Source organism: Melitaea cinxia, chromosome 3 (assembly GCF_905220565.1).
Source record: "Melitaea cinxia chromosome 3, ilMelCinx1.1, whole genome shotgun sequence".
NCBI classification, from domain to species: domain Eukaryota; kingdom Metazoa; phylum Arthropoda; class Insecta; order Lepidoptera; family Nymphalidae; genus Melitaea; species Melitaea cinxia.
The window spans coordinates 10,687,273-10,711,969 of NC_059396.1; the positions used below are offsets into that span (position 1 = coordinate 10,687,273).

General features: G+C 34.9%; 3 protein-coding genes across 3 annotated transcripts in view; 2 read left to right on the forward strand and 1 right to left on the reverse strand.

The window, feature by feature from the left end:
• The window catches only part of LOC123669453 (tensin-1), a 108,940-nt gene extending 90,817 nt beyond the window's left edge, over positions 1 to 18,123 (forward strand). Inside the window, exons 13-23 of the mRNA XM_045603058.1 lie at positions 5,959 to 6,571; positions 11,951 to 12,241; positions 12,320 to 12,445; positions 12,699 to 12,825; positions 13,204 to 13,328; positions 13,580 to 13,758; positions 14,230 to 14,479; positions 14,825 to 14,981; positions 15,524 to 15,696; positions 16,525 to 16,639; positions 17,180 to 18,123. Coding sequence (XP_045459014.1) covers positions 5,959 to 6,571; positions 11,951 to 12,241; positions 12,320 to 12,445; positions 12,699 to 12,825; positions 13,204 to 13,328; positions 13,580 to 13,758; positions 14,230 to 14,479; positions 14,825 to 14,981; positions 15,524 to 15,696; positions 16,525 to 16,639; positions 17,180 to 17,218 — 2,195 coding nt within the window. The 3' untranslated portion in view covers positions 17,219 to 18,123. The remainder of the gene's footprint in view (positions 1 to 5,958; positions 6,572 to 11,950; positions 12,242 to 12,319; positions 12,446 to 12,698; positions 12,826 to 13,203; positions 13,329 to 13,579; positions 13,759 to 14,229; positions 14,480 to 14,824; positions 14,982 to 15,523; positions 15,697 to 16,524; positions 16,640 to 17,179) is intronic.
• A 508-nt stretch (positions 18,124 to 18,631) lies between these two features.
• Positions 18,632 to 19,977, reverse strand: LOC123669454. Its single transcript, XM_045603059.1, has 2 exons — positions 19,822 to 19,977; positions 18,632 to 19,006 (listed from the first exon to the last, which is right to left on the reverse strand). The coding sequence occupies exons 1-2, from the start codon at positions 19,873 to 19,875 to the stop codon at positions 18,764 to 18,766; spliced, it is 297 nt and encodes a 98-aa protein (XP_045459015.1). The 5' UTR covers positions 19,876 to 19,977; the 3' UTR covers positions 18,632 to 18,763.
• Positions 19,978 to 20,281: 304 nt separating this feature from the next.
• LOC123669787 (plectin-like) lies at positions 20,282 to 23,858 on the forward strand. The gene is made up of 5 exons (XM_045603378.1): positions 20,282 to 20,359; positions 21,168 to 21,374; positions 21,870 to 22,042; positions 23,102 to 23,268; positions 23,557 to 23,858. Exons 1-5 carry the CDS (start codon positions 20,282 to 20,284, stop codon positions 23,856 to 23,858), a joined length of 927 nt encoding a protein of 308 aa, XP_045459334.1.
• Positions 23,859 to 24,697: the final 839 nt, after the last annotated feature.

Below are 24,697 nucleotides of genomic sequence, written 5' to 3' on the forward strand. Positions count from 1 at the left end.
TATTATACAATGGTTACGTGTAATGGTCACAGCTATGGTGAACGGATTTTATTATGTGAGTATTCGATCCGATCGCCGTTTCGCTGTCACGGCGCGGGCGCATAATTGACCACCGTGGCGGATAGCTGATGGATCTCCATTCACCCGTCCCAACTGAACCCTTAAATCTTCTATTTCGTTTTACTCCGTCGTGACACTAATTAAGTATGCCTAATTATTGATACATGATTATGTTACATTAAAGCAAAACAAATATCTGTACAACAGTGAACATGTCCAAATTATGACACTTGTAATAAAATAATGTAAAAAGAATAATCATAACAATCACCTTTAAAATAATGATAATCAAATAACTATCTGATAAGTTTGTATGACTCAATACGGATTGAATTTGTTAAAAATATCTGTACATTTTTCCGTAAGTAATTTGTTGTTTAAAAATTTATTTACGTACTTGTTTGCAAGTTTCTCTTATTTAGTCCTTGTCAATTCAGTTGTTTTTTTTTTTTAAACAATTACCTCAAAATCTTATACACTTTACTGAATGCCAATGTATTACTAGAAATATGTATGAGTTAATTTATCCCGTCAACTGAATCTATATTAGCAAAGATGCAGACGCGTAGCGCATTGTAATTCGATTTATATATACTAGTACAAGTATATAAGTTAGTTTCGCAAGTTGACTTAAGATCGCATAATAATGTTTACTTCAATACATTTCCACTAAACAAACGATACATAACAAAAATGGTATAAATACAAAATATAAAATAGTTTTTGTAACGTTCGAATTGATCGTAGAGACGAATTACGACAATGGACTAATGGAAATATAAATCACCTTACTAAAAAAAAAAAAAAACACTTTTTTCTCATTACCACTAATGGGTAATAAGTTAATAACTACACACACGTATATGTAAATACGTATAGGAAAATATAGGCGTATAAAGATGATTATGTTGATGAAGATAGTCCAGAATCAATAATCAATATTACACATAATTTGAAACCAGTTGGATGGATTTAATCCATACTACAAGCAAGTAAGACACGATTAATATAACGACTCCTGCATTTTTCATTGAAGCTTACACCAACAGCAGTCATTAACACAAGTGCATTACTTGTGCACGTGTCGCGAGAAACTCGTACAAAATGTGTGTCATGACGCAACTTTCGTTTTCAATTAATTATCGTTCATTAATAGTTTTAAATTAATAATTATCTCTAAAAGGAGGTACTTTCATTCATGATTTCTACGTTCAAATGTAGTTTAAAACCGGTTCAATGATTGATATGAGATATGACTGTCCTAGATACAGGTAAGCGAAAATACTGATAATATTGATTGTTAACTCATCTGGACATTTTAGGCATTTTTACTTCAAAAAAGGGGGAGGTTAATTCGATTGTATTTTTTTGTGTTTGAGCGATGTGACTGATTTCGATGATTCTTTTTTAAACGAAAACTGGTGCTTGTCACGTGGTCCCATTTGAATTTGATCAAGATCTTATAAGAGAACTTCTTGAGTAATCGCGAATAATACGTATTAACTTGACTATTTTTTCATCGATCTACGTTGTACTACTTGTCAGTGTAATTGAAGTCGTTTTTTTTTAATTTGCAAGAAAACACAATTATGTTTTTATGTTCTTGTATTTATTTATATTTTTTATTCCTTAAATCATAAGTTGTAGACGTATATAATTTGTTTTTAAAGAGTAGGAGTCTTAAAAGAATTGTTTTCTTGTATAAGGTCAATGTATTAGATGTCAGGGAGATTTTATAGCTTTTGTACATCGTCTCGTTTTAATAACAATTCTTATATTTGCGACAACTTATCTTTGTTGAGTTTTGTGTTGATATTTATGCTGATCATACAATAATAGAGTATATAAGGATTTAGTGAAATACCGCTTTATTTACTTTTCGATTATTATTTTCTATGATTAGGAACAGCATAAGTTAGTATATATAATTAAAAAATAATAAATAAATCCAAAGTCTTTTAGCTACTACTAATCCGAAACAAATATTGTAAATAAAAATGGAAAGTCATTATTTGTAAAGTTTGCTATTGACAGTTTGACCTCGAATGGTTTTATTACTGACGATAATAGAAATCGCTTCAGCCTGTAATATCCCACTGCTGTGCATAGGCATCTTTCCCCATTTAGAAGAAGGATATCCTAATCCACCGCGCTGTTCCACTTGACAGATATATTCCCTACAATGAGTAACAATCGCTATCAGATGTACTACAGATCAGATGTACTGTAACAACCGGGACCGAGAGCTTAACGTGCTCTGCGAGGCACAGTGAAGAGACCCACAAGAACTAACAACCAGACCGGAAATAAATATTTGTATAAACACAAATATCCACTCCGATCGGGAATCGAACCCGCGATCGTCGGTGTTTAGGCGCCGCCGACACGGCACACGCACCATTACACTGGAGCGGTCGTCATATCCATAAGAGAAATGATTGACACTAAAATTTTCTACCTATTATAAAAAGAAATATTATAAAATGAAACTTATTAATTCCTTAAACAGTGTATAAAACGCTATGTGGTTATTATTTTAAAAATAAAATAACCTGTAAAACTTTATCCATTACAAAAAATCTCAAAACAGGGGCCATAAAACTTGATGATATGCTAAAATGAATATTTGGCAAAAGGAAGATACGTGAACCGGTTACGATTTCGAAGTACGACCGACGGGTATACGAAGTGGTTTGGGAGAAGGTTGAGTAATAATGTAGAGCTTAGAGTTTCGTAGAAACCACAAGGTGGAACGGACTGATGACATCATTGGAAGCCGTCACGAGCGCTCGTTCACCTTCGCGTGGATTACGGTAGAACCACGGAATTTTGCTCAGACAACTAATGCAATTACAATGTAGAGTACAACGCCGCAAATTTACTTAGGAAACAAACTCAAAATCTAAACATGCTCACGCCCGAATATTTTGTACCAGATTATCATTTAATAAATATCGTTTCCTAAATCTCGACCCCATTTATGAAGTATAGACTAATATTTATATATTATATTTGCTTATTGATTTTAACGTACCTCTATTTCTGTGTGTTCTGTAATTGAAAGTAAACTGATTATGTATTTAACAGTATGTACGGTATATGTAGAGCATTCAAGAACCATGCCTCTTGTAATATCCATGTAATCAATAAAGCCCGGAGCACAAGACATCCGAATATCATGGTCACGGTAATTTTCATTAGTTAACGAACAACGCTCGTCATAAATTTACCATCGTGACCTCTGTCGGGTTCATCATTAATAACCGTAGAAATATTTTTGTATGCGCAGCAGGAGATTTGATGAATATTTTATTATTTTGCAAATACCTTACTTTTAGGAACGTTCCGTATATAAAAGTATCGTTTAGGATATAAAGTCACTATTATATTGGCATTTCTCAAGACCTGCGTTCCCGCAAAGTATGAAACGTTTCTGACAGTATTTTGATCAAGATTTTGGAGAAACAAAACAGTTAAGAAACGTTAATATGACAGTGATCTAAGTTGGTTGCTAATAAACGGGTTTATAGACTTACTCTCTAAAAGATAAACTACAACAGCCATACTTAATATTTATTTGTATTTTTGTTTTGAAATAACCAACAAAGCATAATATTTTGTACGTTAATTGGTTCTTCAAATATTAATCAGAAAAGAGTAAGTAGTGCGTAAGAATTGGCAGGTCAACCGTCGTATGCGCACATCCTCTTCCTGCGATAACAGCGTCGAAACTCATTTCGTAATAGGAGCCCCCGTTTGACGGCTCCGCGTTATTTCTGTGGACATCACAGAAATAACTACATCTTCCTTAAAAGATCCCGACGATGACGGTCACGCCGACGTTGATAACTTTATGCTGATAGTATTATTGACAAGTTTACATTTAGATTGGTTAAGAGTTACGACCTTTTTTAAATGCTAGATTCTAATTTAAATATTTTTGCATATTCCGAGAAATAGAAGATAGAGTTTGGTATTTATATTTATTAAACGACGTCTTCATTGGTGATTAGGACATGATTAGGATGTAAATTGCGTTTATTTGTCTGTCGATGATGTCCTCATTTTATTAAATTGTTATTGTAATATAATCCTTGTTGTTTTAGTAAATTGTTACAATTAAAAATAATATAAATTTTGGATAGTGTGGAATAAATTATTTGTCGATATTTTTATGATATATAAATATTAATTTTGCGACGCGATGGCGCAGCGATCACAGCACTGTAGCGCTGTGTTTCTGGACCCTCGACACTGGAGCAAAACCTATTAGGGCTTCACCTACGCGAAGCGTTAAAAAATTAATAATAAGTTCGCCTACATATAACGTGAATCTAAGAACAAAGTCATGAATAAGCTCGAAAAAAAAAACAATTGTGACTGTCTATATTTTATATCGTTTAAAGACACATGTATAATGCTTTAAGCTGATCATGAATAGATTGTTTAGAATAGATTGTAATAACAAAAACGTATATACTCGTATTCTCTTAAAGGACACTTCCTTGTTGGGCGTAAACGCCTTGAACCACAAACCTGTATGGAGGCTTCAATCTTCTAAATAATTTAAAATTAGCATTTGATTGACTACACATTTAGAATAACGAAATTATTCTAAATTTTAATTAAAAGAGGCAAAAATAAGTTGAATAACATAATGCGTTTTAGTCTGTAGAGTAGGAATTGACATAAATTGTTTATCATGTTCTGTAGGATCTTTTACGCTCATTTCAATTCGTTTATGTATTATAAAATAAAGTTACTTTTAATATTGTTAATTTACGTTAGTTGAAAAGCTTTCTACCTCTAACACAAATAAAAAAAACTCCTAATTTCAAGCACGTTCAGGGATTACTCCATCGTTTATGAACCGATTTTGATAGTTCTTTTTTTGTTGGAAAGAAGATATCCCTAGTTTGGTACCATGATAAGGAAACCAGGATCTGATGATGGGATCCAAGAGAAATCGAGGGAAACTCGAAAATCCGCATAACTTTTTACTGGGTGTACCGATTTTAATGAATTTAATCGAAAGCCGATGTTTATCATGTGGTCACATTTAAATTTCATCGAGATTTGATTACAACTTTTGGAGTAATCTTTGATAATGCGTATTTACTCGACTATTTTTTCGTCTACCTACGTTGTATTACTTGTCGATATAATTGAAGTCGGATTTTCTTCGTTTGCCTGCAAACACAATTATTTTATTCTCGTAAAATAATTCTATCATTTGTTATGAAAGTCCCAGTCTTCACAGATAAGTGTTTTGTCTAAAATTGGAAAATAAACAAAACTATAAGTGTGTCGTTTGCTATGTTAACGAAAGCTTTATCTTAGTTATGTTCATAGTACCTACAATTCTTATTAATTTATTTGTACAATATTGTTAAATTTCTGCCATAAGTTTTTATTGTGTATTGTGTAAATTGAAACCATTTTCTATAAATTTAATATTTTTATTTTATCTAATAAAATTTTAAATAAAAATAAATTATAATATATTAAATTGTAACAAGAATAAAGCACAAATAAATTAATTAATTAATAGTACAGCTGATCGGTACATTCTATTCAATGAATAAGAACAACACATAGAGCCCATGTGACATTCCGTGAGACAACGGTGACGACCGGGATATGGGTAACGGGAATCAAACGTATCCCTTGTAGGGATGTTGTCTGTCTACCCAACTGCTTTTAACTACTGCTACTCAATACTAGCAATAAACAGTTACTAAACAGTACACTCAGAACCATGTTGCACTTTACATTCAAGTGATTTATTATAATGTTTTATACGATTACGACAATTAACGTATTATAGTTGCCTAACTTAAGATTAGTTTTACGGTGTAAGGAAGTGTTTTCATGATCATACGAAATTTTTGGTGACAGGTGACAATAACGGCAGCGCAGAGGGTTCAGGGTCTGGCGGGGAGACGGGCGAAGGGGCGGAGGCTGCACATACATTCGGGCCACTAGACGGATCTATCTACGCGACAGTAGTCCGTCCGGGCGGCGGACCTTCCTCTCCGCTCAGCGCATCGATGGACTCGGGCATCTCGTCGGCGGGCCGGCGCGCCGCCCCCAGCCCGCCCGACGAGCTGGACGCGCTGCTGGGCGACATGCTGCGGACGGTGAGCGCGCTGCCCGACCCGCCGCCGACACCCCAGCCTCAGCCGCAGTCGCACGCCGACCGCGCTCCCGACATACCGTACCACGCGCGCGCCGACTCCGCGCCCTTCACCTACGGAGCACCCGGCCTGAAGCCCGGCATGCTGCGCGCCTCCAACCGCCTCGCCAGCCCCGAGCTGGTGCGTCGGGCGCTCGGCAGCGACCGAGGGTATCGAGCTATCGAGGACGACGACGACGAGCGCACTGTCACCCCGGATTCATCTCAACAGACGCCGCTATCACCGCGCACCCTTCGTAAATTTACTCACGATGACATCACCACGACAACGACTACAACCATCCCACCTCCAACTGCACCCGTAAGCAACGGAAAGTGAGTACAGTTCACTCTTATTTTAACAAATACGAAAAAGTAAACAAGTATTTTAGATAATAATTAATATCTTTGAAATAACATTATATGAGCAGAACCGAACATTATTAATTGAATTATGTGCTGCGCAAATTTGTAACCGTATACCTAATATTTTAAATATTAATTTATTTGATAGGGATTAATATGAAACATATAAATATTAATTAAGTCTTATTTACAAATATAAAGTCAACATAATATATATGTGTACTAGCATGCGGGTATTAAACGTATTTTGAACGAATAAGATTGAAAAATGTTTTTATTAAATCATCACCTTAGAAACAAATTATAAATAAAATAACGGTCTGCATAAAAACCAGATATGTAGTATAAATGAGTGGAATATAAGTAGAGGAATTGGGTGGGAGATGTAAACATGTGTTCCTGTGTTGTAGGCGTGGAGGCCACGCGCCTGCCGCCTACAACTGCGAGCTGGCACTGTTTACTTTTAAAACCTCACATCGATATTGTATTTTTAATAAAATCGATAACATTTTAACCCAATTTTCGCTCAAGGTCTAATACTAGTAGCTCAACCATTAAATATGTATGAAGTTTTTAATAGATACCACAACATAAATCTTAATTAACCGTTTTAGTGGTAACAACAACTCAACTGCTGCATAAATCTAAATGTTAAAATAAAATAATTAAATGTTTAACAACGGATTTAGACACTACACAAGACATTTACGTCTAGACCATATTAGGCGTTAGACTCGTGAGAACAAACAAAGGCAGATAGTATTTCCTCGAGCAAATTTCGACATATTTAGTGCAACATGTAACGTGCCCAGCAATACATTGTGGACGCTCGGTTAATTTATTTAGTCGCGTTCCGCTCGACCCACTTCACTGTCAATGAAGAAGGGTAATGAAATATCCTATAACCAATCTCAACTATTACGACGCGGGTCACTTGATCATTTTTATCTTCTTGAAATTGTGTTACAGAGCATCTCATTACAACTACAAATTGTAGTAGATACCTAATATATTGATTTCATTTCATTATTATAATGTGTAGATTTATAGGTTTCTGGAGAAAAATACCTTATTTCTTATCTTACTTTTTTATAATTAGTACTGCTTAAATAACAACAATCAAAATAAAACAATTGACGCCGCGTTGGCGCAACGGTTACAGCCATGGATTGTATCTGTTGCGCTGGCGGTTGCGGGTTCGATCCCCGCACATGACAAACATTTGTATTGACCATACAGGTGTTTGCCGTGGTCTGGGCGTTTATGCAGTCCTTGTGGGTCTCCCCACCGTGCTTTGGAGATCATGTTAAGCCGTCGGTCCCGGTTGTTATCATGTACACCTGATGGCGATCGTTACTCATAGTAGGAAATATTCGCCAACACGCATTGGAGCAGCATGGTGGATTAAGCTCTGATCCTTCTCCTACATGGGGAAAGAGGCCTACGCCCAGTAGTGGGATATTACAATCTTCACGGAGCATATAATTATTATTTTTAATGTTCTTTTTAAATTCCAATCAAATTGTTTACTTTTCTGAAGTGTGCTAGTTGTATTTATTTTCTTCTGTCAAACATTTTTTTAAAAATTTTACAAAAATACATTATTATATTATTCCTATTTTATTGTACCTCATAATTAATAGAAAGTGACTTAACTAAACAAGTGCATAGTCTATAATAAGTATATCAAAACCGTTCTTGTTTGGCGATTGGCAGAAACATGTTTATCATCGTTATCGTCGCAAACATTTTATCTATTGATTAAATTTGACACGAACCGAAATAAATGAGAAGCGAACCGGTCTTCTTTCTACGCCAGATTTACCGGATTCTAGATACCCGTCTGTATAAATACTATGAATGCGAAAGTTTGTAAAGATGGAAGAATGGATTGATGCTTGTTATTCTATCGCACGAAACTACTGAATCGTTTGCTATATTTGAAGAACCGAATAAAGAATATTAAGCTACTGTTTTTTCCCAAAACTACCACGAAATCGGGATTATCGTAAAAAAAACTCCAGATTAAAAACAAATGCATCATTTATCGAATGTGCATTTAAACACGTCAGGAATTTCCGTGGTATGATCGATATATTTAATCTTATAGATTAAAATGATCGTTGTGAGCACACAAGACGAGAAAACAAAGACGCGTTTTGTGACCCCATTGCAGTAATAACAGTAATTTACTCCTTGTTGTTGACATGCAAGATTATAAACATGTGCAATATAGCCGAGTTCTCCGCGGTTCTTTGTCTTCCTAGTAGTAAGTTGTCGAAAATACGTTTAGTAAACATAAACTTTGTCATAAATTACCTACCTACTATTAGCAATAGTACAATTTAAAACATAATAATTACGAGAATATTAATGTAATATCAGATTTTACCATTAGTGGTGGTAGTGGCTCGAAATCCATTTAGACATTTTTTATCGCATTATTCTAGCAAATATTGAATAATTAGAATCGCAAGTAATATAATACCTAATCTTACTTCTTAGTGCTTAGGCACTGGGTGACTTATTCAGAGCCTAGTCTCGGCGCGTAACGCTATAACTACACCAATTGTTCCATTTTCTAAACGTTACCAATTTAGTTCAAAGAATGAACAGTTTTATGGTTATCATTAGTTGTTGTTCAATTAACGCCCACGAGATCTGCGCCACACAAACCCACACTGGGATATTACCTGCGGTACCTTTTTATTATTATTAAACAGACCATTAGAATATTTTAAAACAAAGAATAAAAAAGACATATGTATCATGTTCCATAAAATAATGTAAAAAACATATACAAATATAATTATGATCTATATACATACCAATTAGGTGCTATATAAAAATTACGTCATACAGATCGCACGATTTTTGGACCCCTCTTCCGTTCTTGTCAAAACTGGTCACGTTTGTGAGTTTACCTAGTGTGACATCATACGTTTTGCAATTTTACACCTAGAAATTAATTTAAAAAAAGAGTTTCGACATTATCTTCATTTTAAATTATTTTCCAATATTATTATTATTATTATATTATTATTTCCATTTTATTTAGTTCTTGAGTTGTGAATTGTAAATATGTATAATGTTTAATAAACTATTGTTATATATCTTTTCCAATTACATCAACATTAATCAAGCATAGGGTGAAACATGCCTAGGTATGAAAATTTATAAAGGAACAGCTTGTGTCGAATCGCCAACATAACAATTTAAACTCAAATTTTTTAAGTTAAAATTTTATATTTATCTAGTTCAACTATCATGATTTATTACTGACAATTAGATGTAGATATTTTGAAATGTCATGTTCCTTGCATATGATCCCTTATCATATATAATTATACAGCGTATACTGTATGGATATATTAAGTAGGAAGTCACAAAAATTATTGAAGATTATTTTATTTTCAAAAACCTTAATAACTATAAAAGAGGTTTCCATTGACGAACAACTTCGGTGAAATATTTTTGAAAATCCGTGCACAGGCATACATAAACATACCTATAACATGAGAATTTTTGAGGAACGTACAGACATGTCGATGTCGTGTTTAGAATATAAATTGTGTTTACAGAGATACTTGAAAATTTTCTTTAAAATACGTTGATGTTTACGGAATTACTTATTACTAATTCCGCAAACATCTGCTCACTGCGTACATACCACATCATATAGATTCAAGTGAAATCGATTATAATAGGTAACCGAGGCTAACGCTGAATTCAGAATTATAAACCTGATAGACAAAACAACATTTTTATGCCTAGTCACTGCATAGACACACACATATACACACAGACACCAAAGTCAAGCACTAAATCACATATTTTATTTTAAAATACTTATGTATTATGTATCATAAATATGTTTAATTAAAACAAAATAAGTAAAGAAATGCTAAGTGATCAGCAGATTTAATATCGAAAATGTAAACATTTTGTTCAAACGTCAATCACCGTGCTGTAATTAATGCTTATTTTTCATAAAAATGTTAGAAGACGTATTTGATTTTATACGACTCGACTATGTTAACCTAAATATTTCATTTAGATGTAGTGAAGGCTAAACTAAGATTGAAGTATTTGTTAATCCGCAACATTTCAATACAAGTGCACCCGAAAACGTAATTAAACCGGCTTGCGATTTATTTATGTGGCGCCTGGTCGAGCGATAAATTTTAAACTAAATCAGGTAATAAACATGGTATAAGCTACATTTAAAATTAAGAGCTCTAATTAAAATAGATTAGGCCTTGATTCAAAACATTCGGATGTGTACCCGTTATTAATGCATCACTAATAGCAAAGCATAGTTATGTACATTTCTATCTTATAAATAACTAACTGACCCCACAAACGTTGTTTTGGCATATATTATGTTATTAACCCCCTCAATCCCCCCCCTTTATAACTTAGGGTTATGATAAATAGATGTTGGCCGATTCTCAGAACTCGGGTGGGTTATATGCACACAAAATTTCATAAAAATCGGTCCAGCCGTTTCAGAGGAGTATGGTAACTAGCATTGTAACACGAGAATTTTATATATAAGATAATACATATACTTTTATATAGGTATATACCGAAACAACTGACACTTTATTGAATTGATCTTTTATTTTTATAGTTTTGATGTCATACCTTGGTATATGATTAAAAAATGTTTATGTAACAATTACGTCATATGATAGATGTGAGTGGTTTAAATATTGATTTGTTTTCCTATATTACACAATGAAATGACTTATACATCTCCTGCTTCACATATCGTATTAGTCAATGATAGTCGCAACTCGCAAGTGAGTGATATAAAACCGCAATTTGGAATTGGTGCGGTAATGGTGTGTGATTGCGTCGCCGTCGTGACCCAAACAAGTTGCTATTTCGAGATAAACGTCGCCATAAACGGCTTGGTTGATCATGCATTGACGCATGCCTCATAAACACCGTCCTCTACTTTCTAATAAAGGTTGCTTTGTTGGCTCTCTAATCGCATCAATCATACTTTCTTACTAAACAAATATGTATGTAATTTATTTCTGATTATCTATTAATTTATGTGGACAACTTGATTGCCTACTTAACATATTGAGTTAATTATTATTTTAAAAGAGAACTAATTCTTTTTTTCGTATTTTTCGTTTCTCTCCACATCTTTTTTATTTGAAGATAACGAACTGTTTAATTTCATATCTATTTTTAAGCGTCGATTTTCTTATCAACAAAATAACAACATTTAACCTAAAAAGCAACATAATTTATACCTATACGTTTATAATTAGTTTTAGTTTGAAAAGAATTCGAAGGTCGCAGAATTAATTTTATCAATATTTATGTTAATAGATGGTTGAATGGCGACGCGGAATGGATTGAACGCCCACCGAGCAGCGCAAGAAAAAGTGAAAATGGTACGTGGCGTTCTAACAGCACAACGGAATGGCAAGATGTTAGTACGATACGTAGGGAACCAAGGAGATCGGAAGGAAACAACGTGGAAACAAACTCTGGCCTCACGTGGCTGCAGAGACAGCAACAGAAATTACGAGAGAGGAAAGAAGCTAGGGAAAGGGTCGCTCGACTGCCGCTCGAGTGGGACGCGCCTTCCCGACATGTGCGCCGGTCGGCAAGCCATCGGTAACGAACTTTATTGTAACTATTTAAGATAAATATTATAATCGAATATAGACTGAATATATTAATTTTATTAAATAGTGTTGATGGATATACAAGCGACACTACAGCATTTGCTGATGATGATGACGACTTCAGTGTACCACTCCACGTCAACACGCGCACTCCTCTCAGGACTGATAGCATCAGCCCACAGGCTCCAGACAGGTATTATGAAAGTTTTAACAATCATTCATTGTAAAATCTCATCTTTCTACTTAATTTTAAATAAGAAGCGAGTAATAACTGCAACCGGTTGGTAGCCGTGGTTTCTTTCCGACTCTTATCAAAATATGTTGGTACAAACTATAATTTTGAGTATTTTGTACATTTCATTATAGACTTGAATTTTTATTTGATTGTTTTGTCTCATATACAACGGGGATAGCTAAAAATTTTGCGATTTTTTTTTTCTGTCCAGAACCTCATCTAGAAAATTCATGTATGAAAAGATGACGATGCGCGAGTGGAGTACGAGCAGCACCCCTACAAGTACACAAGCGCCCGGTCTACTGTCACTAGCGGAGCCCAACAATAATGACACAATTGTAATTATCTTATTATTTTTCTACTTTCGTATTTCATTGAATGATATTTATTAATGAACTAGCTGACCCCGCAAACGCTGTTTTGCCATATATGTTATACACCCCCTCAACCCCCCCTCCGATTCTCAGATATACCCGATATGCACACAAAATTTCATAAAAATCGGTCCAGCCGTTTCGGAGGCGTATGTTAACTAAAATTGTGACACGAGAATTTTATATAAAAGAAGAAATGTCTTAACAGATTACTATATACTAACCATAAAGTATGGTATTAACACATATTATAGTAACAGTGTAAGTATATTTGCAAGCATGTAATTTTTATAATTTTAATAAATAAAATGTTTGTTTTATCAGACCCGTGAGCGATCGGAGAGTTGGTCCAGAAGCTCCTCCAGAGCGGGGACGCCGGCGTTCCCCACGCACCCGCGCACGCCGTACCCGCCCACGCCCACACCCTCGCTCAGCGCACGACCGCCGCGGTCGCCCACCGTGTCTAGGTAAACACGAGGACTATTATGACAATCTTTGCTTCAAAATACTGGTCAGAATCGGTCATTCTCAGTCTGCTAGTCGATGAGTCATCGCTACCTATTATTTACTATCCCGTTAAGCCGTTCCTATATGCAGAAAACAGTTCAGTATTGTACCCGATATATTCATAAATAAAACGAATCAATTTTTTTCCAATACAATTTAGAGAGCTATTTTCACGGAGAGGTAAACTGTAACATTCATTCAATGACTGAAGGAAAGACCGCGAAGGCAGCCCGGAGTCCGAGTACCGGGTGTACAGCGGCAGCGCGGCCGCCGGCTCGCGGCGCCCCAGCGCGAGCGCGGCCGAACCGCAGCACGTGGCGCCCGACCGCGTGCGGTTCGCGCGCGACACCAGCCACTACTGGTACAAGCCCAGCATCTCGCGGGACGACGGTAATTTGCTATTGAACCACTCAGACTTTTAGAACTCCTTCATTTTGAAGCTAGGATAATGTGGTATTAATTGTTATATCAAATTTTTGTCAAAGTATCACGATTCCGCCTTTAACATCTTACTGCTGGGCATGCTTCTTTCTCTATGTAGGAGAAAGAACGGAACTTTATCCACCACGCAGCTCCATTGCAGACGACACCGCTACAAATATTTTGCTTCTCGCATAAAAATAAAATAGGTGGTAGCTGTTACCAAAACGAGACAGACATGGTTTCCGGCGGAAATGCAATTGTCGTAACTACTCTATTCAATTCGCAACAGCGAAAGTCCACGTGCTTGAAGATTTACTTGCCTCTGCTACTAGTGTATCAATTTGTAGCAGTGAACCTACATGGGATAGAAAGCTACGAATCCTTTTGCACTAGAACTAATTTATAGCTTACTGAGCTAAAAATGTTTTCGTTTCGCAGCCGTGGCAGCCCTGCAACAACTAGAAGAGGGGGCTTTCATAGTGCGCGACTCGAACTCGTTCCCGGGCGCGTTCGGGCTGGCGGTCCGCGCGGGCGGCGGCGTGCGGCACTTCCTGGTGGAGCCCACGGCGCGCGGCGTGCGCCTGCGCGGCTGCCCCGACGAGCCCGTGTTCGGCTCGCTGTCGGCGCTGGTCTACCAGCACACCGTCACCCCGCTGGCGCTGCCGGTGCCGCTCAGGCTGCCCGACAGGTTGGCACTTCAATGAGACTGGAAAGATGAACCTTAAAGTGATTCGACCTTGATAAATTACGACGATTCAGCCTGTAATATCCCACTGCCGGGCACCACGCTGGTCGCACACGTGGATATATTTCGTACTATGAGTAACTATTGCTATCAGTTGTCTATAATAACAACCGGGACCGCCAGCTTAACTGCGTATTCGAAGCACGTGAGCGTAAGCTGAATCGTTTAAAATTAAATTCAAGGTCAAATATAATATATAAACTAGGACAGCAAACATGTATGTTTACTACAAATATCTACAGAGAGTAGTGTTAAAATATTTAATTACCGGTGGTTGTATTTCGACAGAGATCCTTGGTCCGGCGGTAGTGCGAGTGCCGCAGCGCGCGCTTTGCTCGCGACCGGCGCCGCTTGTAACGTGCTATTACTCGGCTCAGAAAATACCGAAGCGCTCACTGGCCCTGCAGCTGTTAAGAGGGCAGTCCAAAATATTCTGCAGAAAAAGGTATGTTAAATTTACATTTTTAATAATAATTATTACAGGAACAGGGAGAGTAGATTCCCTAAAACTTCAATTTCGTCTCTTGGTCTCATACAATTATAGTAAAAAACTAAGTGTATATTATAAATTTAAATACGTAGCACATGTGATTTTTATTTAGAAATTCTACTAAATTAAATATTTATCACTTACAGTTTGAACTAAGAAATTTCATATTATAAAAAGCCTGACTACTATCTCATTGATATAAAAAAATAATTAAGTAATGATTATGTCCAAAAAATACAATAATAAATAAATAATTAAACTGCAAAACGTGCATGTAAATAGTTTGTAAATACATACTTACATATATTTTTATTTCAAAAACTCAAAGTAATCGCTTATTTGACACTTGTAATTGAAATTACAAAAAAGTGATAAAAAATTAAATTTCGTAACCTATCTTTACTTGACTATGAACAACTCCTTCGTATCTTAAAAAATTTGACTTTGTATCGTAATGTTAATATTACGATGAGTAATAAATGGCTCCCGCTGTGCAGGCCGCGGGTCACGTGGTCCACTTCAAGGTGTTCGGCGGCGGCATCACGCTGACGGACGCGGCGCGCAAGCTGTTCTTCCGGCGCCACTACCCCGCCGCCGGCGTGTCGTACGCCGGCCTCGACCCCGACGAGCGCCGCTACACGCACGTCGACGCCGGCACGCAAACGGAGAAGTAATTTAAATATATTTTTAATTGAACACTGAAACAAAATAATAATAATAATAATATTGACTTGCTTAACTTTAACATAATAATGTGATCAACAAAAAAATATAAGTAGTATTTTACATACATACCCCGTTTATATTTATTAACTACATTCGAATTTTTACGATAAAAAGATATTAATTAAAATATTATCAATAATTTATACCAATTTATCAAAATTTTGCAATAAAAAAATGGATAGTTAAAACAAATTGTAAGGTTTTCCGGGAGAACGCGTTTACTGTTGTAATCACTATTACGACAGCTGTTGAGACGTATCGTTATGCAATAGCAGCTGTAATTATTAATTACTACAAACCCTCTCTAAATATGTGTGAAAACGTGCATCACATATGGCGGCTACAAAAAGTGATTTCGTCATACGACTTCCGCTACGAAATGTTTTTTGCTTTTTTGCTATAAATACTATTACATAAACAGGAAAGATTTGTTAGTACAGTTATTAATAACTGGATTTTTTTTCCTAATTTTTAGTTACTTTTTGTGACATTAGATTAGTGGTATAGTTATAAAAACATAGGTTATAACTGAAAATGACGTGTAACTTTTTGCAAGGCTAGTAACTGCTTTTGCGGTTTATTTGTAACTGTCACAAGTCTTCTAAAGCAGGGTATTAGCTCTATATTATGACGATTCGTTTTGCTTACCGAACCTTCAATTTTGTTCAAAATTCGATATGTCGAGATTTTGAACACGTACGACATTTTCGAAATTTTGAACTTAGAAGTTAGTTGAATGTAGAAAACAGTTTTAAGAGAGATACTTCCGCAGACGTATCTTCGCGTTCGTGGCGCGCGCGTCGTCGGGCGCCGACAACCAGTGCCACGTGTTCGCCGAGCTCGAGCCCGAGCAACCCGCCACTGCGATCGTCAACTTCGTCAATAAGGTACGGTGTTTTGCACATTATTGAAAGTATTAAAATAAGCTATGTGGTTACGGCAGTAAAGAATATAGACGACTAAGGGATCACACAGTTCCACTACCACCTTGGAACTTAAATAGCAAACCAGTGGTGAGTTAACCATCCAACTGCTGGCTTTGAAATACACAGGCCGAAGACGGGCAGCAGAGTCTTCGGTGCGACAAAATCAGCCCTGCGGTCACAAACGCGCCAGCGTGGTGACTATGGGCAACACACACGAGTTCACGCCATGTTTAGCGCGAACTTGTGGACATCTATGTCCAACAGTGAACAGCGATAAGCTGAAGTGATGATGATGATTAAAATAAAATCGCTAGTTTGATAACTTTATCCTGCTGTAATTTAAAAATTGCTTTTGTGTACTAATATCTTATAAGAAAATAGAATTAGTTAAAAAAAAGAACAAAACAAAATAATAGTCCTGCAAAAGGAAGCATTAAACTTAAATGCTGATGTAGGTACTCCCTTTTATAATAATAAAAAATGTGTATTTCTTTGTTTCAGGCTCTCCTTGGAAATTCACAGAAGAGGGATATTATTTAACAAAGTGCAAGTTCGAAACGAGGCAGATTTCTCGCCCTACCGTTAACTAACAATACTCACTTTAATGTGTCAAACACGAAGACGGATCACGATTCTTATTCCACGAATGAAATCACAATTTTAATTGTCTATTCCACTATCTATAAAATTATCTTTATTATTTATATGAACAGGTTTATTGGTTTTTAAGAATTATTAAAATATTTAATTTTCAAAGATTTACAAGTACGCTTCATATTCACCAAGTACGTTGTACTACTATAATTTTAATATAAAAACAAATAAAAATATATTATATAAATAATTTAGTGTAGGAAAGAAACTAACTAGTCTCATCGTCTAATGTAATATAGATTAGAGTCGTGCGTGCCTAACATTACTGTGTTAATGTTTATAAGATAAAGAAATATATTATGGACTCTATAACGACCTAAATATGAACTCTGTTTAGATATGGTTAAGAGTACACGTGCATACGATATACGGTTAACTGCCTACAAGTACAACGAAGTAACAAACAATATATAAGTACAATTGTCCAGATACAAGCTTATGAAGAATTTGTTATGTTAAGATCACAATGTGGCTTTTAAAAAGCTGCAGCAGAACTCCAAATAAGTCCAACAATATAATGTTAGGAGGAAAACAAAGCCAAGTACCTATAAATTTGCCTTAAAGTTTTTTTCATAGTAAAGCTTCGATGATAATATGGTATACCTACATATAAAAGCTATAAATAAAATGCCTTAACAGTGATCTAATGAGTATAATATAATATTATATCATATTATAAAGTTATAATTTTAACGGTTCAATTGTACCCAGTTAATTTAACATATACCTATACTATAAGAATAACTGTTGTCAAATGTATTTATTGGTTATAATAAATCATTTAAAATATATTTTTTGTTTAATTTGTCATAAAACAATACACAATTTCTTCTGCGCAAGTTATACAATAATCTAGAGACCTAGACTCATAGTGTACTGAATACTGATACTGAAATGTAACTAATGAAGACATTTTCTGTAATGTCATTTGTTTTTTTTTTGTTGTTTTTTTTTGTATAAAATACGTGAACGGTTATCTTGTTATAGTTACTTTATTGTTAACTATACAAATAAGTGTAATAATAAAAAGTATAAGAAAAGGTAATAATTTCACCACCAGTGAAAAGCATAATTGAGTTCGAAAAACAAGAATAATATAAGAATTCGTAAGATTTATTTCAGATTCAAAATATAATTGACTCCTTTATAATTCTTATATTTAATATATACGAGAAATAGGTTTAAGGGCTCTAAGTAAATACCTTAACTCATAAGTTACTTGTAATGCAAGAAATAAATTTATAATAACAATATTTTAATGTAAATAATATTTATTTCAAATTAAACGTGTAATTATATGAAATATCATACCAGCCATAGATATTTCAAATAAACTTAAATACATTACATATTTTTAATTAATGAATAATTAATGTAGTGCAATGTTTGATCGATTACGGTTCCTTGATCGGTTATTGGTGATATTAGTTTTCAGTCTTCAGAGCGACCAAATCTCAAATGTCCATAATCATCGAATGAATCATCAGCCCTCGCTGGACGTTTCCTCATGAAGCCGAACTGCCGATAGTAATGTCTTGGTTGAATGTCATCTTCTTCTTCTGTTAGCGAGAGACCTCGGAGACGAGTTCCTTCGCAACATCGCACTGATATTGCCAAAGCAATGATCAGCGCTAAAGAAATTACTGTGATGAGTCGCATCTTGAGGCTAATAATCTGAAAAATGTAGTGTCATCTAAATTACACAAAAATAATTCAATAAGATTTTCTATTTTTCATTAGTTAATAGGAGCTTTAGTCATAAGTTAAAATTCAACCATATTCACGTTCGACTAACAAATCGTCAAAAATATAAATTTTTGACGATTTGTTAGCATTAGCTAGCAATACTTTGGGAGAAGAAGATTTACAAAGTTGATAATTGATATGATACGATTTTAATATCGTAAACTATTACTTAAAAATTTAAAACAAAATTAGGGCGAGGCTTATTATTATAATTTTTGTATTAATATTGATATATGAGGTCACTTATTTTGATACATATTTTGTTTAAAATATTTTAGAACCTATTATTTACCTATGTCAGAAAATTTTTCACAATATATCGTCACTTTTTAGGCTTTTTAGGCAATTGAAACCGAGACCGCCGGTGTGTAGGTGTACACGACACGAACACCACTAAACCAGAGCGGTCGCTAAATATAAACCAAAATAATTTTAAATATGGTGAAATCGCCAAAACGATAAATTTTGAAACAAGCCATTACATTAAAAAAAATACTTTGGTCTATGTAATCTAACAAACTATTGTACTAAGAATTTAACGTAATAATTACACATTTTTTTTTAATTTTGAACATTTAAAATTCAGAAACATGCGGCGTGGCAGAAAATATGATAAAGAAAAACAAATGAGGTTTAATATGAAAACTGAATTTGGAGCCGACGAATTATATTTAATTCTCAATTTGTAATTCGAAATTTAAAAAGTACTCCTTTATATTTAAAAATATTCTAATGACACTCACCAAGCTGTGAAGCAACCAACTGGAGAAATGAGCTTCAGGAACAATAGCCATCATTTATATACTGAAACCAAGATGTCGAAAACAACGCTCCCCTTCTTAATATTCCCTTCAGCTCTTCTCCTCTGTAGTAATTGACATATTTCAATTATTATTTCAGACAGAATTGATCTCATTAGTGTCTAAAAAAACATTCTTTGATATAACAAAGAACGCCTTTATCGATGAGAAAATTTATTTAATAAAACACGCTTTGTGGATTTTATTTTATATTAGAACAAAAATAGCATATTAATGTAAAAAAGTTAAGTGTATCACAACAAATAATTATAAACACGGTCTTAGGATTTACACGTTACAATCTTGAAATCGTAAAAATTAAAAAAAAAATTGTGTAATAATTCCCGCCATTTTTTACATGATGTTATAAATATTAAAAATCAAATTAAGTTAATAAATAGCAATGAGTGTAACTACAAAACATTTTGAAAATTTTGAACAGGAATTTGTCGAGTTAATTGGTGAATATCAAATTATATTGGTAAGTGTATATTTTAAAAAATTTACTACCTATTTTTCTAGAAGCGCGCAGACTTAATGTGATTATTTTAGTCATATATTATATACCTACTAATAATTTTTGAATGAACGAACTCTGATAGATCAGTAAAAAACAAGCAGGACAAAAATCTTAACGTTCTTTTAATCTATGGTTCTTTTAAATGATCACCAAGATAGAACAAAAATTCATAAACACAATCTGGTGATTTCCCTTTCAAAGCGAATCATGTAAATGCGACATACATAATTATGTGTGTACAATATCACATCTGAACTGTTATCAATTAAAATAACGAAGTTTATAAAAATATTCGAATAAATTAACAAATATGACTCGAAATATAAAAAAATAGTAAATTAGTCCACTGCTGGACATAGGCCTCCACAAGTTCGCGCCCAAAACGGCGTGAACTCGTGTCCCGTCTTCGGCCTGTGTATTTCAAACCCAGCAGTTGGATGGGTATTCCGTCATCAGTCAGCTTTTTAAGTTCCAAGGTGGTAGTGGAACTGTGTTATCCCTTAATCGCCTCTTACGATACCCACGGGAAGAGAGGGGGTGGCTATGTTCTTAATGCCGTAAACACACATCACGTAAATTAGAATAAATTAGACCACTTAACATAAAAAAAACAAACAATCTTAAAAGTACACTTAGATACAGCCGTATGGGGGGCCGCCGTGTTGGCTTTCGACTTCGGTTACTATTTCCCTAAAACATCCTTTAAATGTCGAAATCAAAAATGAAATACGCATTTTAAGCATTTTATTATTTAATCGGTTGTAAAAAGGCATCCGAAAAGCAATTGCGCGAAGCGCTTCGTAAAGAAGCGGCGCGTGCAGAAGCGGCGGAAGCAGCTCGGGACGCGTCTCAGCGTGCGGTCACGGAAACCCGCGCGAGCGCCGCCGCCGCTACCGCCGGTGCCGCGCAGGCCGCTCACACACTCGCTACAGTACAAGAGGAGCTTGTTGCTGTTAAAATGCAATTGGAGTTTTCTGTACGGAATTATCTATAACAATTATACGCAATATCATTAGGTAGAACAAGGTTTAATAAAGCTGATATGTTTGTATTGTTGCGTTAATCTACTAATCTAATTATTAAAAAAATTACCAATAATTACAAAGCCGCATGAATAATCTATATAACTTTATTTAAATTTTTTTATACTTACAACTAAAATATAGTAACACATTTTTGATGTACCTATACATAAAATAAAGTAACACAAATATCAAGTTCGATCGCATCATTACCTCGACTTTACAGAAGATCACAGCTAAATAATGCTGTTTTCAAAAATTGTTGTGTTCCTGTTGTTGAGTAAGGCTACCAGAGCTTCTGGGGGGCTTTTGGAATAGGATCGGCATGCTTCTGGTGTTGCAGGCGTCTATAAGCTACGGTAATCGCTTACAATCAGGTGAGCCGTACGCTTGTTTGCCGACCTAGTTACATTTAAAAAAAATTACAAATTTTCTATAAATTTTCCTAGGAAAATCAGCGCCTACTCTTCGAAGAAAAATGCACTGAAATGTCCAACAAAATAAACTCTTTAGAAAGAGAACTTCAGCAATTACAACCTCTTCAGACCGCTCATTGCACTTTGCAGCGACAATATGTTGAATTACAAGAGCGCATTCAAAAGGCTACGGAAGAAGCGAGAAGGTTTCTTTGTTTCCGAATAATATTTGTATACTTTTTCTTTTTATTGCGTAATATATTAATGTTGAAAGTAGTTTGCCTTGAGTGATTCATGGCCCAAATTAAATTAATTTCATTAAATACTGTAAGATAATTTTTAAATTGTTAACCGACTTCCAAAAAAGGAGGAGGTTCTCAATTCGACTGTATTTTTTTATGTATGTTACATCAGAGCTTTTGACCGGGTGGACCAATTTCGACAATTTTTTTTTAATCGAAAGGTGGCGTGTGTCAATTGGTCCCATTTAAATTTATTTGAGATCTAACAACTACTTTTCGAGTTATATCTAATAATGCGTTTTTACTTGACGCTTTTTTCGTCAACCTACGTTGTATTACGTTGTATACCACATAACTTTTTACTGGATGTACCGATTTTGATAATTCTTTTTTTGTTGGAAAGAAGATATCCCTAGTTTTGTACCATGATAAGAAAACCAGGATTTGATGATGGAATCCCAGAGAAATCGAGAGAAACTCTCGAAAATCCGCATAACTTTTTACTGGGTGTACCGATTTTGATAATTTTTAATATAATGCAAAGCTGATGTTCATCATGTGGTCACATTTAAATTTTATCGAGATCTGAGAACTACTTTTTGAGTAATCCTTAATAACGCGTCGTTACTTGACTATTTTTTCGTCGATCTACGTTGTATTATTTGTCGATGTAATTGAAGTCGGTTTTTTTTTTCGTTTGTCTGCAAACACAATTATAGGTATATTTATGTTTAGGTTTGAGATAAGGCACAATAGAAAATATCTTGCTGAAATTTTCCAGGAGCTTCACCTTGCTCACCACAGCAACACAACACTGCTTGAGAGTAGAATTATTTAGCTGTGATCTTCTGTAAAGTCGAGGTTCTTCGCCAGTCGGGCTGCTCTAGATTTTGAGCAGGATATTTTTCCTACTGTGCCCTACGTCAGAGGTTCAGACGGACCGTAATCTTATTTACCTCCGTTATTGTATAAAGAATTAAGAGTTTTAATTTCTTTACACCAAAGCTCAGTATTGTTTTGAAGTGAGGCATCAAAACTTGAAGCCGAGCTTCGTAGAGTAGAGCGGTGCGCCGGCGCCGGTGCGGAGTTACGCGAGCGCGCGCGACTCGCCGCAGCTGCGCATGCGCGGGAGAGGAAACTCGCAGCCGCTGAGCTTAAGCACACTACACGTGAACTACAGAGCGCTCATAGTACTGTGATGAATTTAATAGCACATTATTAACTGTATTATTACATTATTATTTATTAAAATTATTATTGTACAATTCAATCAATAAGATTTCTTCAATCTTATCAAACCAAATCAGTGTGATTTCAATATAATTTGCATACCTGTGGTGGGTTAGGCAGCACCTTTTTCGACTTTTAATAATATTATTATAAAATTTCAACGAAACTAAAATTTAATTCGCATTATGTACCTATATGATAATAATAGTCATTAGCCAATTTTCGACTATATTTTTGCATTTTTTTAGCTGAAATATCTCGCCTGGGTCTTAAAATAGCCGAATTTCAATATAAAATATCAAATTCGGAATCCGTTAAGAAAATAGACGACCCGGACTCTCAAGCTTTAGTTGAAATACGAGCGGCCTTAGAAGCTGAGAGAGCAGGTACGGCCAAATTAGAGAAAGCATTAGCCGCGGCGGTGGCTGACAATTCTACTTTAGCGGCTCAATTACACAATCAAGATAACAATGCAATTGAAGAAAAACCTGCCTCGCCAGAAAACTCCCCAGCAAATATATGCCCGATCGATTCTTTCCTTGCCGAATAATTTATTTTTCTAGTTTTATTTATATATTACATTCTATTTAATAATATTTACGTTAAAATAAATAAATTTTGCTTACCTATATTAATTTGTATAAAATTCTAAGAACCAGAAGTACAAAACAGTGTCTCCAGTTATATTAATATTGTGTATATCGAAAACTGCATAAATTTTCTTAATAAATCGTTCTGAAACATATTATAACTATAAATTGAAATAAGCAGCTCGCACTCATTTGACCGGAGCAGGATAAGTAATCAGGTGTGGTTGGTCCGGAAACTCATACAACTCATACAATACAAACACTAATGCCATGGCCACGACAAACATCTGTATGGCGTATACAAAATAAATATTTGTCATGTAGGTACAGAGATGTAACTCGCGATCGCTATCGCAACAGTTAATTGTTATAACCACAACGCCATCACAATGCATGTGTAATGTAACTATAAAACAAGAAAAATAACTTAGTGTGGTCATTAGCAATGAAATATTAAAGTCGTTTAAGTTACATGCAAGTAAACAATAAATAATAGTAAACAAACAATTTAATAAGAGCCTTATGCTCAATATATACTCGTAGATATCTAAAGGTATAAAAACTTTTAAGCTTGGTACAAAATAAACTATCGTGGGTGAACTTGCTTACCTTTTCTGTAAAAAACAGGTTTTCAAATTTAGAATTGCGTGACATAATATATTTATAGATGATTAACATGTAAAGTGTTGTTTTTCTTCAAAATACATAGCTTTCAGAGAAACAATGTGTGCATACAGTACCGTTGAATATAATAGAAACCGGTGGACGACCTTTTGTACTGCATCATGCTAAAACCTGT

Coding starts and splice junctions, on each gene's coding strand:
- LOC123669454 (XM_045603059.1), bottom strand. CDS start 19,875: ATGATGGCTATTGTTCCTGAAGCTCATTTCTCCAGTTGGTTGCTTCAC. Junction 19,007..19,821: donor GTTGGTTGCTTCACAGCTTG/GTGAGTGTCATT, acceptor TACATTTTTCAG/ATTATTAGCCTCAAGATGCG.
- LOC123669787 (XM_045603378.1), top strand. CDS start 20,282: ATGAGTGTAACTACAAAACATTTTGAAAATTTTGAACAGGAATTTGTC. Junction 21,375..21,869: donor AAATGCAATTGGAGTTTTCT/GTACGGAATTAT, acceptor AAATTTTCCTAG/GAAAATCAGCGCCTACTCTT. Junction 23,269..23,556: donor TGAACTACAGAGCGCTCATA/GTACTGTGATGA, acceptor GCATTTTTTTAG/CTGAAATATCTCGCCTGGGT.